Source organism: Rhamphochromis longiceps, linkage group LG13, assembly GCF_057381845.1.
Source record: "Rhamphochromis longiceps isolate RC_006_pf linkage group LG13, R_longiceps_female_GT1.1, whole genome shotgun sequence".
Lineage (NCBI taxonomy): Eukaryota > Metazoa > Chordata > Actinopteri > Cichliformes > Cichlidae > Rhamphochromis > Rhamphochromis longiceps.
The window spans coordinates 10,501,603-10,522,413 of NC_140569.1; the positions used below are offsets into that span (position 1 = coordinate 10,501,603).

Below are 20,811 nucleotides of genomic sequence, written 5' to 3' on the forward strand. Positions count from 1 at the left end.
AGCAGAGGACAGGGCAGAGTTGACTAAACCTTACTTAGAGATCATTTTAGAGCAATTGTGCTTTACCCAGCATTTCCTGCACATAGATTTTATTCAGGCAGGCTACCCATTTATATTAATAGCCACCAATCCCCCAGCTCTCAGAGCTAACCCAACACTGGTTTCCTCTCCATCTACTCTGCTTATTATAGACGCACAACTGACCACAACATAGTAAAAAATAGGCAGAACTTTTTTCCTCAGTTTCAGAGATTTTCATATCGGATTTTCTTGCTTAAATATATTAATTCATAAAATAAATATTTACACTATATAAGGTATTTTTGCACATGGTGAAGCAAAGTCCTATTTCAAATCTTATGCAAAGACAGTAAATTCACACAAATACACAGTGGGTGACACACAAACAGAGGTAAACGTGCATCTCCACAAAACGAAAATATTTCAGCCTCAGGAACACAAATAGTCTGAGTGCTCCTATACAGTGAGGACAGCCAAAGCACTGTGATCGATACTGATTTAGACTTCGAGGAAATCCACTTCTGAACTGATGTCACCGGAAACTATTTTTATGCCTACACTTTTATGCCCCTCGTAGTTTACGTATGAGTTTTCAGCATAGAGTTAAAGAGGGCTTCAGATTATGGCGTTCTTCAATATAAGGGAGCATACTGTAGGTTTTAGAAATGCTCCAAAAACACTCCACTAATTTACCTTTAAATTTTGTCTGATGATGACTCAATCAGCTTTGTTTTTGGCTGGTGTCAGTGAATAGCATTTTCCATTAGTAGGAGTGATGAAAAGAGGATTATAACTATAAAAGGCCACTCAATTTGCCCAAGGAAAGCAGCTATAGATTAGCTAAGATATTAGTGATGATAATTCACAGACTTTAAAACAGACTAAACAAAGGAGCTACTCTGTTTTTCTGACATGTGCACATAACCATACTGACCAGACACTACTTGCATGCACAAGGGAGTGTTTGTCTGTGCATATAACCCTGCATGTTTATGCAAGGGGAACTAGGGTTAAACCAGAGCCTTGAGGGGGGTACTACAGTGCATTCCCACTGTTCACTGTTGTGAAGACACCCCTCCCCCATCCACCAAACACACATGCATGCACTCACACACATGGAGAGCTGTCCCCTGCCCCCCCTAATGGGAGCATAATAAAAGCCACATGGCCAATGACTTTCAGCTGGCAGTCACTGAGCCAGCAGCCAAGCTCCACAGCTAGCACTGGTCTGACTGGCTGCTGCCTTGCTGAGTGATTATCTGATGAGCTACAAGGTAAAAAGCACTAGATGAGTGAAGTCTTCCTGCTTGGTCTGGCCCACTTACATGGAGCTTCACTCCACTCGTGCAATGGGTCGACCTCGGTATCCTCTTAATATTTCCTTCAGGACTTCTAAAGGCTGCTGCGTGAGGCTGTGAAAGACTGCCAAGGTGCTGTGAAAATGGCAGTGATGTATTCAAACAAACAGACAGGGGCTGACAAGGATTAATAAACACCAAATAAAAGCAATTATGAAATCTGGTGCCAGTGATCCATACACAAAAGTATTCACTACTTGCAGCCTCTTATTGTTCATTTATTTACCTTTCATGCTAGTAGGGGCATATGAGAATTAAAAAGGGTAATTGTGACCACTAAAGAGTGCTGAAAACCCAAAAATAACAAACTGCTGTGATGAACGTATGATAAGGCAGCTGGGGGAGGATGGGTATTTAAAAAGGTACAGATCTTTCAGCAACATCTGTGACCTGAGCCTGGAAACAATACACTGAAGAGCTCATGATTAAAGTTGCAGACATCTACACAAAAGCTCTGAACCTTTTGTGTGGATACTGTTTTCCCAAAGTAGAGCAACCAATCCAATGATCTTTTGTGTGTCTACTGATCTACACTGGCTGAACCCCCTCCAAATTATATATTTTAATACAGATGTATTTCTGCAACCACTACGGCATAATCTTAAATGATGACCTGCTGTTAGTTATCTTCTCCTCAGTGGCTTACTTAAGTTCATGCTGGAGTATCAAGTTGGCACTTAGGGCTGGACAAGTCAAGCTACATAAAATATTATCATGGTGTTCGAACACTTGACTCTGCACGATTGTTGCTTTTAAGGCGACTAAGACGTATTAAGTTGCATAGCTGGGAGCACCAGGTCAAAGCCTTGATGCCAAGGGGTTAAATGAATTTAACACTTTGGGTAATAGAACTCTACAGATGTGGCCGTGGGCGACTTGCTTGTGGTGGAAAATGTGTGTACAAGTTTTCACAACGCTTTCTGAGAATAGAGCTGCAGAAAGATTGTGAAACCTATAATTGGTCCACTTCACATCGCTGCAAAAATATGATCAACATTTTTCATTTTCTGCTGTTAAGTTTCGATTCAGCGTGGGTTATGAATGACATTTAACAGCTCGTTATTGTGCAGAAAAAGAAAATAAAGGCACCAAAGAGAAAGCACACATGAAACATCAAAGCACTGGATAATTTTAACAGGATTAAATTTGCATTCTGATGAAGTTTGGGGAGCTCTGCAATGTTGAATGTCCTCTTAGTGAACTGCCTGCAATGCACTTACTACCAGTGCCACTCAGCTAGAGTCAAGTTAAAACCGGCACAGGACGGGTCAGACCGTCAGTCTGTATAATGAAGACGTACTGTTTAGTACGCTGGCACTTACCAGAGAGGGGGTTCCGGCCCAGTATCAGCACATTTGGTAAAGGCATCATCACCAGCTGTTGGAGACACTCCTGTCACACAAAGAAAGAAAAAAAAATGTTCAGCAAGGGAGCGCAATGTCAAATATTTATTTTTAAAAAAAAGAATTATGGAAAAGAAATCGAAGCAACTAAATCTAAACCAAGCCCAAATGTTACTTTAATTTGCCAGAGTTCTTGATTATTGGACTCTAAATAGCTTTAGTAGCGCTACATACGTCTATCAGAGGATACTACCATCCAAGATTATCTTTTTTTTTTAGCATTGATTGTTTATCAATACATGGCTACATAGCAATAATTGAAATATTACAAGTATGATGCTCAGAGATTTGACAGTGTGGAAGTAGGAAGGTGAGATCCTTCCAAAGAAAGACAATTCTTAAATTTTTAAGAGTTACACACTGGGTGAGGCCAGATAAATCAATAGTATCTGGCTAACCATGAGATTTCGTGCATTGGTAGTGACTGCATATGTGAGATGATGCAAGTGGCAGTGGTGTGCATGTGGGTTAAATAGCTGGTGTGGTTTATGCCGCAGGGCCCTCTACATTCACATTTCAATCATCATAACCAAAATGAAACCAAACCAACAAATTACACTCAGGTAGACAAATGCACCAATGTGTACATCTGCACATACTGACAATGTTGGTGTTGATGCTTTCATTTTAGTCAAATTAAAGGTGCGGCAATGGTACAAAAACAGCTAGAAACAAATGACTTCAAATCATCATAATAATAAGATGTCTAATGCCATTTAAAAGGCTATATAAATTTCCTTTTAGAGGTCCACAACCATAAATAGATCATTTTTCACCCAAACTTTACATTGCTGCTCTCTCTCTGTATGCAACTCTATTCTAGACACAGTGTCTTTCAGACCACCTTTCAGAAAAGTTCTGTTTGCCTTGCATGGTTGGAACAAACAATAAGACAAAAGACTACTGTTGGCTAACCGTAAACCTCATGAGAACACGAGTAGCCATCAGCCAGTGGAGCCAGAACCAGAATCAGGCAAACAACGAGAACCTGCAACAGAAGACACTGTTTGGATGCCCTTACCATTTTCTCAAAGACCCGCACTGCAGCAAAAAAAGGCAACATGGAAACAAACCAACTCCCTCCCAGTCCTTGTTTACTGGTTTAAAATTGGTCTTAAAGTTTCCCCAGTTTCTGCCCCTTGCTGTTAAAATGTTGACATAACTTTGGCCTCTGGGCATATAATTATACCCACATTAGCCATGTAACAAAACAGCACAGAGTATTTTCCTGGTAGTGGTGTGGAAATCTTACTATAATACATGAAATCTGTCTTTTTCTACCAGCTCCTCCTGGACCAGTGGCTGAGCAACAAATCTGGCACGTGAGAACTTTAGTATTTCTGCACCTAAAACGCCTGATGAAAGCACCCTATTATTTTAAATTCATGACAACATCATTTATATCCACAAATGACATATGATGTGATGACGCCATCATGGTGCCAATCAACCACCAAGCAGCAGACTAAAATTACCTATTTTCATCATATAAACAGCATCTACCAGCCCTATTTTTTGTGATCAAGTATATCAGTTTGGACGAAGCATGAAGAGGTAAAAATAATAGTATAGCCTGGGCTTGTAGTAGTAAGGAGTCATCAATGTCTGGCATTTAACCAAGACTTGAAGGTGCAGCCTGAGCTACTGTAAAAGAATAAAAATGTTGGTCTGTAGGGTGCTTGTTCTCTGCCGGAGGTCATTAGGCAAATGTATTACCCGGCGATACAGACAAACAAAACAAAAAGCTGGACCCCAACAAGGTGTTTCAGACACCTAATAACAACTAGTATTTTCTGAAGTAGACAATTCCTTTTGACATGGGCTTTGTAACTTCTGCAGATATTACACATGCACAAAAAGGAAAAAACACAATAAATGAAAGTGGACAAGATAGGCAAAAGGTAAAATATGGCCTGCTTAAAAAAGGGAAAGAAAGGAAAGAAAAGAAAAACAGCAAACTGCCATAAAGCAACATCTGTAAAATTCAGAAAGTTCCAGCTAACCATCTGGTAGAAACTGTACACAGCTAACTGCCACAGTGTTCATGGTCTAAACTTTTAGAGCAGTATAAACCAACCCTAAACCACATGTCTGATTGCAAAGGAAGAGATGGGTTCTTTAAATAGAATATACATAAAGGTCAGCTAACTTGAATATTTCATACTTACCTGATGGCAGAGAACAACTTGAACTCATCTGACCTGACAGTCGACTATTCTGTGCAGTGCACTGCTGCAGTCATGACAACGAGGCTTATATTAGTAAAGGGTTTTGCAGAAGTTCTGCGTGTGCAGTAATTAACTGCTCTATACATACTCTGTGACCTCACCGTAGAAGGAGAAAAAAAAAGAAAAAAAAAAAAAACTGACATCACTTGGTGGTGGCTGGCTAAAAATTGAACCACATCTGTTGCTGCTTTGAAACATTTCCAAAATAATCAACCAGCTACATTCAGCTGATGAATTCAAAACTGTATCCCTGTATAACTTAGGGAACTACACAATAGGATATAATAGGAACTAAAAAACTACAACTTTTGGCCAATTTCACGTTTTCATTAATAGGCTCTCTTTACTGAGATATATGAAAATATGCATATATTTATGTACACACAAGAAATTTCTAGATTTGCTTCAAAATCTCAGTGCAGCTTTTCCCATCTCCATATAACTGTTTGTACACATGGCTGCAGTTTGAGAAACATGTATGGGCCAGTATATTTTTCATGTCAAAGGAAATTTAAGGAATTTAAGGAAATGTAAGTTGCAAACACAATTTCAGCACTATTATCCTTATCAGAGTCCTGCAGCAGAAGCAGCAGCTCTGACAACCTTTGTCAGCTGTTTGGATTGATGAAGAGAGAGAGAACTGCCGGTTCACACAGGAAGGTATACAGAGGATGGGGTGACAGATGTTCAGTGCATTTCTCACATCTGGTTTTAAACAGATAGCCGCATAGTCTGAAAGACTGACAAATAACGAGCTATAACAAAAAGCTAGGGCTGTGCAAATAATTATATTTAATTATGATTTTCCATTGTTTGCTAAGGGTGCAATAATTCATAATTAAGATACAAATGACAATAATATATCAGTTTTGTCTTCATGTAGTGTCGTACCCATGTGGATACCTGTGTTTAAGGATTGGTCAGATAATGAGTGGACTGGAAATATATCAGAGTAAACACGTTTATTGCCAAAATTGTTATTTTGCCCTCCCATCCCCTCTAAAGAAAAACTGAAGTAAAATGTTAAACGGTAGCTTTGGAAAATTGTTACAACCTTAACGACGAACATGAACAAAAACTTTTTCCCCCTCCACTGTGACGTTTATCTTGAGCCAAGAAAGGAAGCCTTTAATTAGAGGACACAAACCTGCAGAAAAATCATTAATACTTCAACTGAATTAATGGATGATGTTCCTTAAGTCGAATATATGACCAAAATAATTGTGATTTTGATTTTTGGCTGTCATCAAATAGCACTACAACATGGTTCACATGGTCTTAGTTTGTTGTTGTCTTTTTTTAGACTGTAATATTTTAGTTGAAGAACGTTAGACTCACCAAATTTCCTTTAATAATTTGATAACAGAAATGATGCACAGAGACGCTTCACTAAAATGGGGTAAAGGTGAGAGTAGGGAGGGGGGTCGCAGTAACAGGCAGTAATGGTTATTAGGTCCGAAGCGTGGTTGCCATGGTTTCATCCCAGTGGTGATAACAGCAGTGACCCTAGCTGCTATGTCTCTCTTCCTCTGTCTACACTGGTGTCTGAGCATGCACCGAGGAACGAAAGGAGTCATCATACATTTCCAAAGCAATTTCCAGAAAAGCTTACATATAATTTGCATTTCTGAAATTATAACTTCAAGTGCTTTTTGTAAAGAGCAATAAATGTTATAGCATTTTACAAGTAAATACTTAGCAATAAACAAATGTGGTAATGGCAAATACAACACTGATAACAATGACAAAATGGAGCGATAACAGTGACCAATGTCTGGCTGTTCCAGGCCGAAGCGACCAAACGGCCATAACGTCTGAAGGCTGAGACAGATTGACTCAACAAGCGTCAGACAGAATAATCAGCGTATCTCAGACGCCCACAGTTGGCATCTCACAGAGAGGCATTTGGTGTGCCTGACAGCCAATTCACCATGTAGAACTCATGACAGCCGCTTTGGGTGAAATTCATCTGATTTTAAAGGGCAAAAATAGAAGCCAAAATATGCTAAAGGAAACTAAAGAGCCTGGAGTCACCGTCTAAAATTTGGGGAAATTTTCAGCACTCTGCTTTATTATCTCTTTGGTATTCAGAGTGAATAAGCGCACACAGAGAGCTACACTTCAGACTCACTCCATTGCTGTTTAATATAGTACCACAAGTTCAGCCTGGGGAAAAATATTTTTGCCTTTGCTGCTGTGGAAACCAGACAAGTTTTAAACATTTGTGCCTTTTTGATGGTAAAACACCAGCAGAACATGATTTTTATAAGGTCAACTGAGCATTTGAGAGTACTAAATAAATAAACAAAGAAGTCATTTACTAGATTGACACAAACACACTTCTTTTCCTACAACCACCTGTCCCACTGCTGACCGCTGCTCCTCATCCATTCATGGTCACACCTGTCCCCTTCCATGCTAGCATGTGTTCGCCTTGCAAGCTCTGTTTTCTCACACTCTCATTTCATGACAACCATGTAATGACAACTGAGTTTAGTGCTTTATGTTCACACTTCAAGTATAGCTTTTCATTTGCAAAGGCAAACTTTCACCTGGATTTATATAATCATTTTGTTACTTAAATTTATTAGAATGTTTCCACTGATCATTTGTAAACATAAATAACTATGGAGAAATAGATATTATAAAACAGTCTCAGGGCTCGCAAAAATCGCTAGCCCGACGTCCCGGAGCTAGCGATATCTCCGGTCGGGCGACCAAAATCTATCTCAGCCCCGCCCGTTGGGTTATCATATAGCTATATTAATTATGCTATATTAATTATGTCATTAATTTGCAGCTTCTATGGCATAAAACCAGCTAATACTGATGGATTTGTCTGGGTGCATGACCTTTGTCATAGTCTGATACTCTTCTTCATGACCCATGTTGTGATTTGGCACTACAGCTGATTCATTCACTGATTCATCACCCAACTTCCTCTTCTGCTTTGTTAAAGACTTTATAAAAGAATGAACTACACCGTGGACAGTTTTTCCTTCTGTTCTTCCCCCACTGACACTGAAGAACACTTCGTAGTCTTTGATCTTGTGATATGTCTGGGTGTTAGCTTGGAGCTTTGTCAAAAAAAACTCAAGACAGCGTGCACTACATCTCTGCAGCTGACTTTATAACTTAGAAGAAAAAAAATATAAGACTGGAGCTTGACAGCATTCACGCAGACTAAATGTGTGGGAAATGTTCACAGTATAACATCATGGCGCAGTCACAGCTTCATATATTTTACCCAGACTGTGGGAGGGAGGTGTAGGGTATGTCGACTATAGGTTTCTGACAAGGTATAGGTGTTATAGGTAAGATCAGGTCCAGCACTTTCAAGTATGGTGCTATTTAAATTGACTTTTTTCCCTTCAAGAGCGTGAGTAATAGCATGCTTTGAGGATTAATTAGAGGCGAATAATAAAAACTAAACTACAGTAGCCTAATATGCATCTTGGATTAGCTGGCAAAGGCTTAGCTCACATACATAAAACATGATGGACATTGCAGGAGAGAGACCAGCCATCACACTGAGCATGTCATGGCAATGTGCTACAAACACCAAGGGATGCATGTGCACACACACTTACTGTCATACAGATTTCAAGTGGAAAGCCTTCAGTGCTTTATCCGAACTGTGACAGCAGAAATGTCCTTAGCCAAGTCAATATGACAGCCTCCAATACTACAAATGTCTAATCATTTCCATTTCACACATGGGGGATGTGGAATAGCCAATCATTAAACTAAATTTAAAAAAAGAAAAAAAAAAGAGACGTTATTCAGACATTGAGAGGCATGTGTGATGAGCAAGGGGGGAAATGAGGAGAGAATGGGGAAAATGGCAAAGATGGAGAAATGAAAGAAAGAGAGCTACAGCTTTGATTCCATCACTTTTCACTCCAGGCACGCAGTGCTGGGCTCCTCCTCCTCCTCTTTTCTCATCTTTCTTTACCCCACCATCCCCCTATCCTGACACTATATTGCTGTATTATTGATTCCATGAGGATCCACAGCTCCTCAACACTGGCTGCTCTTGCATCCTACAGAGACATTTAGACAGGTTGCTAAAATGAGGTACAGGTTAAGTGGAAGCTTATCCACACACCCACCCCCATACATCCACCCAAACCTTGGAATATATTCCCTCAACATGTTCTCTCTGCACACACAGCTGTCATCATGTAGTATGTGTGAACAAAAAGTGGAAATACTTAAAAACATATTGCACTTCCTCTTTCCCTTTGTATTATTGAGCCATTTCCTCTGATAGGCGAAGCAAAAACATCCTCAATTGAAACGTAAGATAAACCCAAAGCATGTACAATAGAATACATTAAGAAAATTGCAAGGCAGATGATCATTTTGAGATCTGCAGACATCTCTATTGTCTAAGGCTCAAGGTCAGTGAATGGACGTGCTGAGAATGGAGATAATCTTCTTGCAGATGAGATTTGCACCTCGAGCTGCGAAAACCATGCGAAAATTAATACACATTACAGTATGTGTGCAAGTTTGCTGTGTGTTCAGTGTTGTCCATAGAGAGGTCATAAGCTGGCTGTGCTTTGGTCACACAGGACTGCTCTTTGTTAAGGTAGCCCTCTCAACACTCACACCTTCCATCTCTCCACCCAAGCACAAGTTCCGCTACCGGCAGAGCTTTAACAGGGGACTAATTGTGCAGTATGTGTGTGCTTGTACACATGCTGCCTGAGCCCTGAAAGCTTGAATCACACCCATTCTGCTGAGTGGAGTGTTACCATAGAAATGAGGAGATTGATTTATTCTCCCCATGCTCAAGAGTCTGAAGCACGTGGTACAGTAAATGTTCAGGAGCAGGCGTACACACACACACACCTCTGCAGAGAAAAACTGCAGAGATTATGAACTTGAAAAGGTTACAGCCAACAACAATGGGAAGGACCATGCTTCCGCTTTCTCTCATATCTATCGCACACACACCAAGCACTTTAAACGCCAGATCACACGACATCCCCACTGACCAAATCAATGCAGGAAAAGCTTTTCCTGTTGTTCAATGTGGTAAAGCCATTTTTACACTCATTTGAATTCATCCAGTGACATATTAAGGTTTCCTCTTTAAGTCTAAATGATCACCTTATTACAGCTTAAACTGATGGAAAACTTATTACAGCAGTGGTCCTGGGTATGTATACATATCACACTGTTACATAGCTACATAGTAACTGCAAAGTCCTCTGAAAACCCTATGCTGTAACCTTTGGTGTAACCTAATGTAGACCTCCCCAGAAGTGCAATGACATGTCAGGTAGTTACATCAGTGCGTTCATTACCGTCGATTCTTCCAGTGTATTTCTGGCTTCTAGTTTTTGAATTTATCAGTGAGAGAATAGCAATAATAGCCTCAATATAAGGAATAATATTAATAGCATTCACATAAGAACTCGAAAATGTCAGCAAATTCCTAGATGGAGAATGCGCCAACTACAGGATTAGACATGACGGGTCAAATGAAATGGAGGGACCTATATAGGAACCTTACATAGGTTGCGTCTAAATCAGGCCTTACCCTACAGTCGCTTTTGGGGAGAAGGTGAAGTTTCTCTGTAGCAAGTCAAACTATTGATGGGACTCTGGAAACCATCAAGCTTTCTAGCTTAAATCATCTGCAGTCAGGTAAATGTAACTGTGTGTCATTAGCAATGTTAAAGAATAACACAGCTTTTCTTGATAAGTTGACCTGGTGGTAAAAATTTAAACAGTAACAGTCTCACGGCTGTCGACCAGGGAAGACCGCATGAGATAAAGCTGGAGCTAAAATTCCCAAGACAAACAGGAAGTCACATCCATCCATCAAGGTATGATAAAAATCCAGACTAATGCATTTTGCAGTCATTTATAAGGCCAGTTTATTCATAGTTTATCTCTGCTGCTGTCACCGTGTGTGAGAGATGAATGAGTTAGCAAGGGAGGAAGTAGATACAGAAAGAAAGAAAGGAAGACAAGTTACTTTCAACACACAAGTTTTAATAATAATAAAATAGCTGCATGAATTACACCTCATGTACCATGGCTCACTCTTCACTGCTCTGGCCACGTTTGAATAAAGTCAGCAATGTTTCATATCTCATGTCTGTAAGAGGCCTAAAAGAGCTGTAGGTACACTTAAGGGGTTTGCACAAGAGAACAAGGGGCAAGCCAACATAATTCTGTGAGCTTATTGGTCAAAGTAATATTTTAAGAGGAGAACAAAAATAAACTTTGATGGTCTCAGAGAAACTAACAAGTGAACAGCTTACCTGAACTGACAGCTTATCAAACTGAGTAAAAATCCACAAAAAAGGTTTGAGAATTATTTTTTAAATGAACACTTTATTAAAATTACTTTACTACTATTGTCAGTGGAGCCTTGCAGAAAGTGGTTACAAGCAAAAACAACTGAATTTTAGGAAAGAAATAAAAATCAAGAGTCACTCTTGGCAATAAAAACTACCATGAAAAGAGCAGCAGTGAGGGTCCACTGATAGCCAGATGGACAGATCATCATTTACATGAAGAGGAGTAGGCAAATGCACCATTAGTGCCCAGTTCCTTTGTTCATTGCTGGTATCCATCAGCTAGAGTGCTTTTAACAAGAGAGCCCCGAGGCAGAACGAGTGAACGGGTTGATCCTGCTGCTTGTCTCAAAGGTGTTGGCAGGAGGGCTGGGGAAGCCCTGCCCCACCACCCACTATCCAGTCATCCCTAGGGCTGTGCTTTACACTGACTGGAAAACTTTGTCTGATGCTACAGACGTCTTTGTAGTAATTATTGCTCTCTTTGATGCATAATTCAAATTAGCTTGGTTGTTTCTGTTGTCAATTCTGTAATGTGCTAAACCGTTTTGGAGCAGTAAATCTGAGTGGTTGTGTAAATGTGTTGCTGAAAATTGAATTTTTGGAGATTTCAAAGACACAGTGGGCTTTTTCTGCATTTATGTTTGAGAAAAGTGCAACTGTTCACTGACGCTTCCAATAAAATGTCACTCTTATCTTCAGTAAGTCCATAACAGAGACATAGCAGACATGCCTTAGTTCAGTAATAGAAAAAGAAGAACCTAGCTCTTAGCTTCCCCTTAAAAACAACATCTATAAATATCTCCCTTTTGGCATACAGGAACTGTCTCTGCATTTAACTGCCACAAATTCCTGTTATGCTTTATCTTACTAGGCACATCCACAAACACTTGCAGATCAATGTGCACGCAGAGGAGCAGAGGCAAGCTAATGTTCAGTTCCCACTGAAGGCTGTGATTATTTGGTGTGAACGGTGAGAGGTTCTGGGTTTAAAATGGAACAACACTTAATACCAACCTTCATAAAATCTGAAGAAAAAAAAAAGTGAGTTTGTTTACTGACTCATGCATCTCACAATATAGGTTTGTTTACAGTAAGCAGCCAACCAGAAAGCCAGTGGCAAAAGGTGACACATGGATGACATTCACTACAATATTTCTTTGACATTCTTTGATGTTTGACATTACTCAGAAAACCATCAACATGAAAGTGAAACCAGAAATTCAAACTTTTATTTATTTTTGAGTATCCTCAAGTTAAAATAACAGTTTCTGGCACAATTTCGTGTAGCTCACTGCTCAGACTGTCCCATATTTATAAAACTGAAATTTCTACTGTATTCAGTGAATGGCAGGAACTTTTCTGTTATTTGCTGTTTTTTTGTTACCCATCTACTGTGGAGTATAATTTTATTTCAAAGTTAAAAGTCCAAAAATGTATGCCTTCCCTTATATTTCAAAAAGCTGTTCAGCAGGTAGGATTAAGTCTTTGCCAGGCCGATTCTGGCCCCTGGGATTTACGTTGGCCTCTGCACCTTTTCTCAGAAAAGTAATAATACCGGGTTTTGCAAACCCAAAACAACTGCCAGCTTCAATTTGACAGTTTGGGGCCATGTGTCATGTACAGTCAATTTGCTTTTGAAACGATTGTTTTGAAGACAGGAACCAGGTCTGCAACATCTGCAATCTGTGTTTATAAACAGTGTTTTGATATAGCAAAATAACCAGAATCCAACCAACTAGCAACCACTTTTCTGTGAAAAGAAACACTATGCAAAAGAGTTGTGCTCGTTGGTGATTCACACTGTCTGCATTCATAAATAAGACGACAATGTTTTGCAAACAGTTGCTAATCTATCCGAGCGTGACTGCAGTTGAGGACCACAACTATCTGCAGATCACTTGCTTCCTACCAGGCAACCTGTGCCATCAGCTTGCGATCATTGCCATTTTATTTTTACTCCAGTGTGCTGAGCCATAAGACAATGACTGCCCCCTTCCTCCAGTCTATTCACGTCTTTTCTCATTTTCCTAACTCTGACAACCTCTATAGACAAATTGTTCTAAATTCTTCTGCCCTTTTTCAATATAAGTATGAGCATTTTTCAATATTTATTAGCTCCAAAGCCAACATAACCACCTCAGTGTTGCACGTGACTGCAGAGAAAGGTAAACACCAACAATATCCATTACAGTGTAACCTCCAAGGGATTCAGTGATATAAATCAAGCTTTTAAGTTCTTATTTGTATAGTCAGGTAATCTGATTAGCGACTTAATCAGGCTGTCTGGCATCTGTCAGTTTTTGAGACTCTTCAATTGTCTTTGCTTTAACCAAGTTATTGTTTTGGGAACAGAATAAAAAAAGATAGTTTATTTCATGATTTGAGCCAGACAGATCAATATGAATCAACTCCAAACCTTATTATATATGCCTAGAGTGATGTATGACTGACTGCTACCTGTGTAAGAGTTCAAAAACTGAGCTATTAAACTATTATAATCTACAGGACTTATTCAGAATAGCCAGCATGTGAGTCTGCATGACAAAGCACATTTAGCCTGCAGCTACAAGCACATGCCCTAATAAACTGATTTGCTCATGACTGATGCTGAAAGGACTGTGTGAGTAAGTTCAGACTTGGTGAAAATATACAAATACAGTACAATTTCTAGCAGAAAGCAATAAAACATAATCAGTATCTTGAGGCAAAGGCTACAACAAGAAAGATGCAAACATTATCCATCTGTGAAGTCAAGCCAGCCACACAATTTCAAAGGTTTCACCCTTATGCTTTCTCAGGTTTAGCTGATGGATAAAAGATCTGAAGCTTGGATTACAAATTCAAACACCAAATGCTCTTTTGAAACAACAGCAAAGAGAAAATGTGAAATAAAGGGTTTGAAAGGACTTTAGAACTGCTGCTCGCTGGTAAAGTGCTTACAGATCACCGTTAAACATGCAACGTTATCGTGAATTAGTCTGCAAAAAAAAACCCCCCAAAAAAAACCTTGCAGAGCTTTGGGGCCAGGCACACTCTGCATCAATGGTGTCCTCTGTTACTCTTTAAAGAGTCAAAACAGAGCTCCCAGCCTTTAAACCACACCCCAAACCAAAGCAGAGGCAAACAGGGGACAAAAACCACTCTTATTTTCAAATGTAACGTCTAAAACTCAAAGGATAGAAGCAAAATGTTGCTGTGCACTAAATAAAGTAAATCAATGCAAGTTGCAATAATTTGTGTGCCATTTATACATTTTTATGAAAAACTACAAAAGTATATACACTTTCCTAACTTGAGGGAAAAAAATTATAATCCCTTCCATCAGTTTGAATGATTACGTTCGACTATGAATGACACCACATGGTGTCTGAGCCAGAGTTTCATAAACCAGGACAAAGGGATTCACTTAGCTTTGAGAAAAGTACATGCACAAAGACTTCAGTTCAGCTGAAGGCTCCATCTTACATCCCACTTAAGAATGCCAAACCAAGGCCACTAAATTAAAAAGAGGCCTGGCCTATATTTGGACTGACCATCAGTGCAATGGAAAAGTCAGTGGACTCTGTACCAGGAAACTTGATATTCTACTCAAAAGCAATGCAATAATTACCAGAATGAAAATTTCCACCCCTTGCTTACTTGTGTTGCAATCACCATGTCTGCTTCTTCACAACATTAAATTCACATGAAAAGGCACACACACACACACGCTCAACCTTGATATGTTCACCAGATTCTAAAAATCAAAGCCTGAAGCCCGTCTAGACATCAACCTCCTCCTACAGAATCTACTTTACCAGAACAATAACCGAGACAAAGACTCACAAATATGACACGACACTGAAAGACAACCCTCATACTCAAACACAGCCCAAGACAGGGATACTTTGAAATGAAAGCCGTTATTACTGAATTTCTTGTTTTCCTGCTCACTTCTCGCAGCTTCTACACACACGCTCCTAGGATTACATCTCCTAGAGGCAAAGGGATGAGGAAAGGGACAAAGGAAAATCCCAGGTATGCAACTGCCTGCTATCAAAAAAGTTAATAACTGCATTTCTCTTGACACGAGGAGATTATTAAATTTGAACCCTTGCTGACTGACCAAATAAAGTCCTTCCCTCCTCCTTCCTCCCGGACATGTGCTGCTGTGCTGCTTATAAAGACGACAGCACAGTCACCGGGGCACGTCTGTTTAAAAAGCTTCTCTGAACTGCCTTGAGTTCTTGTTGCTGAATTACTCAGAGTTCCTGCTCCACTACACAGACTCAAAGATCAAGATCAATTTATTGAATCGTAGGAAGCAGCCAAGCATGCTGCATCCTCGTCCAAAGTGCTGAGTGCTGCAGTAAATATAAAGCTGCTAACACCATTAGCCTAAGACCTGAAAGGTACCATCTTCTTCCATGTGTCACTGGAAATGTGAAACCAGTAAGAGGAAATGGAAACCACAGCAAAGCCATTTATCAAAGTCATTTTCCTCCTCATTGCTCCAGAAGACTGTGGCCTAGTGCGCAAACTGTGCATGTGTGCAAATATAGTATGATCATATATATTTATACATGGATACATATTTTGCAGGATGGCTCTGAAACTCTGCTGAGGAGCGTAATCAGAAAATATGGTATACGTATGAACTGCTTTTCAATTTCTGAACAGCGCTGCAGAGGAAGAAAAGCCTAGCATGCTCAACAGGTATGACTGTTTAATCTTTAACCCACTGATTAATTTAACATCCAACGTGCTTCCCCACAGAAAGAACACATGCACACACAAACCGTTTCGCTATTATTAGAGATTGAAACAAAAAAAAGTGCTTTTCATTTTCATCTAAACAAATATAGAATTAATCTCATTCAGACTCACTATTTTTTATTAAATACAATACACACAGCCTCATAGACACTTTAGTTTTATTTCTTTTAAGCTGCTAATGAACTAAATATGAACTTCATTTAAAAAAAAAAAAAAAAAAAAAAAAAAAATCAAGATAACATATGTCCAAAACCACACAAATCAAAATGATTAAAATGCTCACTTAAATAGGTAATTACATCCTACACATAACCCTTCCGTTGTCAGTTAAATCCCTAATAGGTCATCATAGGGGCAGTCAGACACACAACAAGGACAGCAGGGAACTTTGAGGGATTTAAGCCTGTAGGTGGTCTCCGAGAGTCTGAGGCTGCAGACACAAGTGGCTGAACAATGGCGTGACTAGGAGGTCAAAAGAACAACACCCATACAAACAGGGATGATTAATCAAACGCCATGGCCCTACAAGAGTTGCATTGTTGCCTTACAACGTTCACGTAAAGCTAACGACCACACAGATTACACAGTACTATATACACCCAAAACAACACCCGTTTACTTACATTAGCAAGGTCTTGAACTGAATTTGTCTCATATTAGTGCAACAAATTATCCCTCACAAGTAGGCAGGGTCAGTACTTAAATCTTAAATCACAAAAAGCTAAATTTTTCAGAAAAGGATGTTTTTTAATTAATATAAATAAGCAGGAAGCACATGCTGCATCCTGTGCTGAACACCTTGGAAAAATGACAAACCTTACTACAAATGCAACGTAAAGTAAATCAGATATCTGTATATTGTGCATGCACTCAACTAAATACATATATTTTTAATCTACCTCCCGGAAGATGGGGGCATTATTGAAGCCTAAATCCAGGATGTTAAAAAACAGGATAGATTGGGTCACTTCCAGTTAATGTCATTAACACTTCCTGTCATCTCATCATTCATTTACTCTGCTAGTCATTAATCAACCTCAGAGGAAACTGGCACACATTGATTCTATGGCACATAATTTGGCAAGTCCTTTTAAAGATGCCCACTGGAGCTTTTGTGGCCTTATAATGTAAAAGTCTGCACAACAGACTTTGCAACAGAAATTAGAAATGGCAGTTTTAATGACTAATTCTTACACAAGCCCAGCACACTCACAACCCATGAGGATACAAGTCAATCCTAAACCTGTAGTGTGGGAATTTGTGTCTATCAGGTTGACTGCTTGGCTAGATCGGCATTCCTAAACTCATTGCACTGTTGCAACAGCATGTTTGCGCACACAACTCCTGATTACCATAAACACAGTTCCAGCAACAATGTGAATCATATTCTCTGCGAATCTGTCAACCTTGCAGGTTTCACAACACACATGCATAACCGTTATAAACAATACGGAGCAGACACTGAGGAATGCTGTGGGACAGCACGCTAAACTACACAACCGTAACAGCAACCTACCATGGGGCAACTTATGCATTTGAGGTTGGGCAATAAATCAACCTGTATTACAAAACTGTTTTCCAAAGATTACAAAAAACAAAGCACCTTTAAAAACATCTTGCCACAGGAACGCTGGGTGACACTGGTAGTTTCACAGAAATGCTGATTAATGTGTTCTGTCCTTTTAGATACATGAATTTATCTCAAGTTAAAGAACATCCACTTTAAAAAACAAAAAACAAAAAAACCCCACTGAAATCAAGTAACCCTACCTCATCTTAACACCTTGAATTTAAACTGCATGATACATAAAAATACATGACTGTCATGCTCACCAGTATTTCTTGGAAACACCGGGTGTCTCAACATATGTTAAAGAATATCAAAAAGTGTTCAGACCATTTTGTGTCGTGCATTAATTCAGCTGAAAATATCATTCTATGCCAACTAAACTTTATATTATATGTGAGATACAGAGCACTGATAAGCAGAGAAAAAATGTACACTCTACCACAGAGATAGGGGAGGATTACAGATTCAAATATCTGGCATCCGCACTTGGAAGTGGGCTGCAAACCAAAGTTGTTCGACACAAATCAACCATGTGTTGTCCCACATATGCAAGCAGTCAAGAGATTATCCAGGTTGAGTATGCACAAATATATCAAATATATCACAGCATTAGTGGGATTTACTGCTTGTGACCAGTTCACCACACGTGTTTTCAGTTTTGTCATATGGAAGTTAGCACAGGGTCAACACTGCAATGAAATGTATTTGACGAGCAGCAGACAGTAACTCAGCAGTATACTATACTGTTGCAGTATTTGATAAAGTATTTACTAAGTGTGAGCCTTTATTTACTGATATGATCAACTGCAAAGACTGTAGATTCACAAGTAATGATTAACCATGAACGGAAACTGAAACGTATATAGACCTGATAACATGCTAAGCAGTAATCTACTTCAGTATGCGTAACTTGGTCTACTTATATCAACTTCAAACCTCTGACCAAAGTTTATAAGAGTATCTTTTAGGCAGTAAGTTAGATTTCCTCATTTTTCTAGGACATTTACACAGAATGAATCAATATCAGGACAACTGCCTTATTTTTCTCACTGTCGGATGAAACTCTCTAAAATTAAGAAAATTGTTCAAGACGGAAATGGTACATAAGCAGATTTAAGTTAAAAATATATAGCAGACACTATAGACGAGTAACCACATCACTGTTTTACATTCCTGACGTCTCTTTAAATTTACTGGGCTACTTTTGACATCTGGATGGAGGCTGATACCACATCACTCACATACACATCTGCAAATACATCTCCGTTTATACAGCCAACTCTTTATGTGGCATGAGCTTGTGTGTATGCTGAGCTAAACTTGACGAGTGTGTTAACTGATACATTTTTGGTGGTGAAAGGTGGTGAAAGCCAACTCCTGTTTTAGGCATAAAGGAACATGGGGTATGTATGAAGAGCTAAATTTAAGGGATTTTGACCCTTATCACTAAATCCACACATTTTTATGACATATCTGCAATAAATAGCTCCTAACAATCACTTCAGTGTGGCTACTTTTAACTTCTGATAAAGCAAAGTAGTAAAATCTTACCTGATAGTAGGATTTAATCTGCCTGATGAGAATAGAAAGGTTCTGGATGCGCAGTGTGGAGTCATTGTTCACTTTCTTGTTGGTGCGCTGCACTGTGGCTTTGGGATTTCTGTAGGAGAAATGGAATAAGGGTTATTCAACAATCCAAGTTTGTAGCAAAGATAAATATCAGGTGAAGATTTCTTTGTTTCTAAGAATTGCCATTGTATCATTGCTTTATGTAATAGAATGGCTCTGTATATAAGCCGTAGAGTGACAGTAGACCCTTGCTTAAATAAACAGAGTGCCATAACAATGTTAAAAGAAACCACAACCAACAAAACATTAGTGGCACCAAAGTTTGAAGCAAAATTAATTTTATAATCACTTTCAGGGAAAATGCACAAACAAGAGCTTCCTTTTGCTTACTACATGTTTTACTTCGATTTGGGGAATGTCAGAAAACATTTGATACCCACTAGGCTACACTGAGGCGTTGTATATCAGCAGTTCTGTGACATTTAACTGTGATCATTGCCTTCATGCTGCCTGCAGAGTCAAGAGGCTGTGTGCCCTCGGTGAGTGTTGCCTAAGGGATGTTAAACGGCGCATGCATCACAACTTATATTATCACAGGCGTCAACACGTTTTAAGGAGCCAAACATTCCACATCCACACAGAACCATTTCACATAGTAACTGATAGCAATCCAAACAATTTGCACATCTGTGAATGTTACCAAGCCTAATTACAAACATTCACCAATTAAGTCTACTGGTAAGATAATTAATCAGACAAATCCTTAGCAACTTGTATCCTCCCATCATTGGAAAGCCTGACATGCTGACCTGCTGTCAAGCTCAGAGTCTGCATCATTTATGGCTAATAATCTCCCAGGTTTTAACAATAAAGTTCTTTGATAGGATAAACGACACTGATTGGAGGGAGAGAAAAAAGAAGTTCAACCAGCTAGTTAGAGGTTAAAAAGATTGATACTATACAAGTCTTGTGTATTTAATGTGATATCTACTGATCCCCTGAGGGAAATTCCAGTTTCCTTGAGTCACAGAACTGAGGCGATGACAAAATGGCAGCCCTTGAGCAACTAGAGAGAAAGTCTTAATTTCACATTTGCTAATGCCAAATGCATCTATATATTGCTGTAACATTTGTCTCAAATACTTTTCATACAGTTTATTTGTTCTACATAATGAGTGTAGCTTTAGATGGGCAGCATTTCCTTCAGTAATCCCACTAAAAGTTCCACTAAAAGTCCACCCGATGAGTCAATGGTTTGCAGAAATCTTTACTTTTTTATTTATTTATTTATTTTATTACCCTTAACTTTAGTAATTGTTTTCTGTAAGACTTTATCAGTCTCTCACATTCTTGTGAAGGAATTTTGGCTCGTTCTTCTTCACAGCATTACTTCAGTTTACTCAACTGAGGCCTGCAGGCTTTCTTTTATGCACAGCTCATTAGCCGGCATACTCAGGATCACTGTCCTGTTTTTCATGACCCAATTTGGGCCAACATTTAGTTTTGGGACACATGTCACATTTAACTCTAGAATACTTGGTAAACAGAGCGGTTCACGGTCAAGTCATTCACTGCAAGCTGGCCAGA

General features: G+C 39.2%; 1 protein-coding gene across 9 annotated transcripts in view; it reads right to left on the reverse strand.

The window, feature by feature from the left end:
- Nucleotides 1–20,811, reverse strand: part of ccdc88ab (coiled-coil and HOOK domain protein 88ab) — a 63,995-nt gene that overhangs the window by 33,485 nt on the left and 9,699 nt on the right. For all 9 annotated transcript variants that reach the window (XR_014914283.1, XR_014914282.1, XM_085427514.1 and 6 more), the window contains exons 3-4: nt 19,207–19,315; nt 2,702–2,771 (exon numbers count right to left, since the gene is read on the reverse strand). Coding sequence is in view for 7 of the 9 variants with exons in the window: in XM_085427514.1 (XP_085283640.1) it covers nt 2,702–2,771; nt 19,207–19,315 (179 nt within the window). In the remaining 2 variants the exon portion in view is untranslated. The remainder of the gene's footprint in view (nt 1–2,701; nt 2,772–19,206; nt 19,316–20,811) is intronic.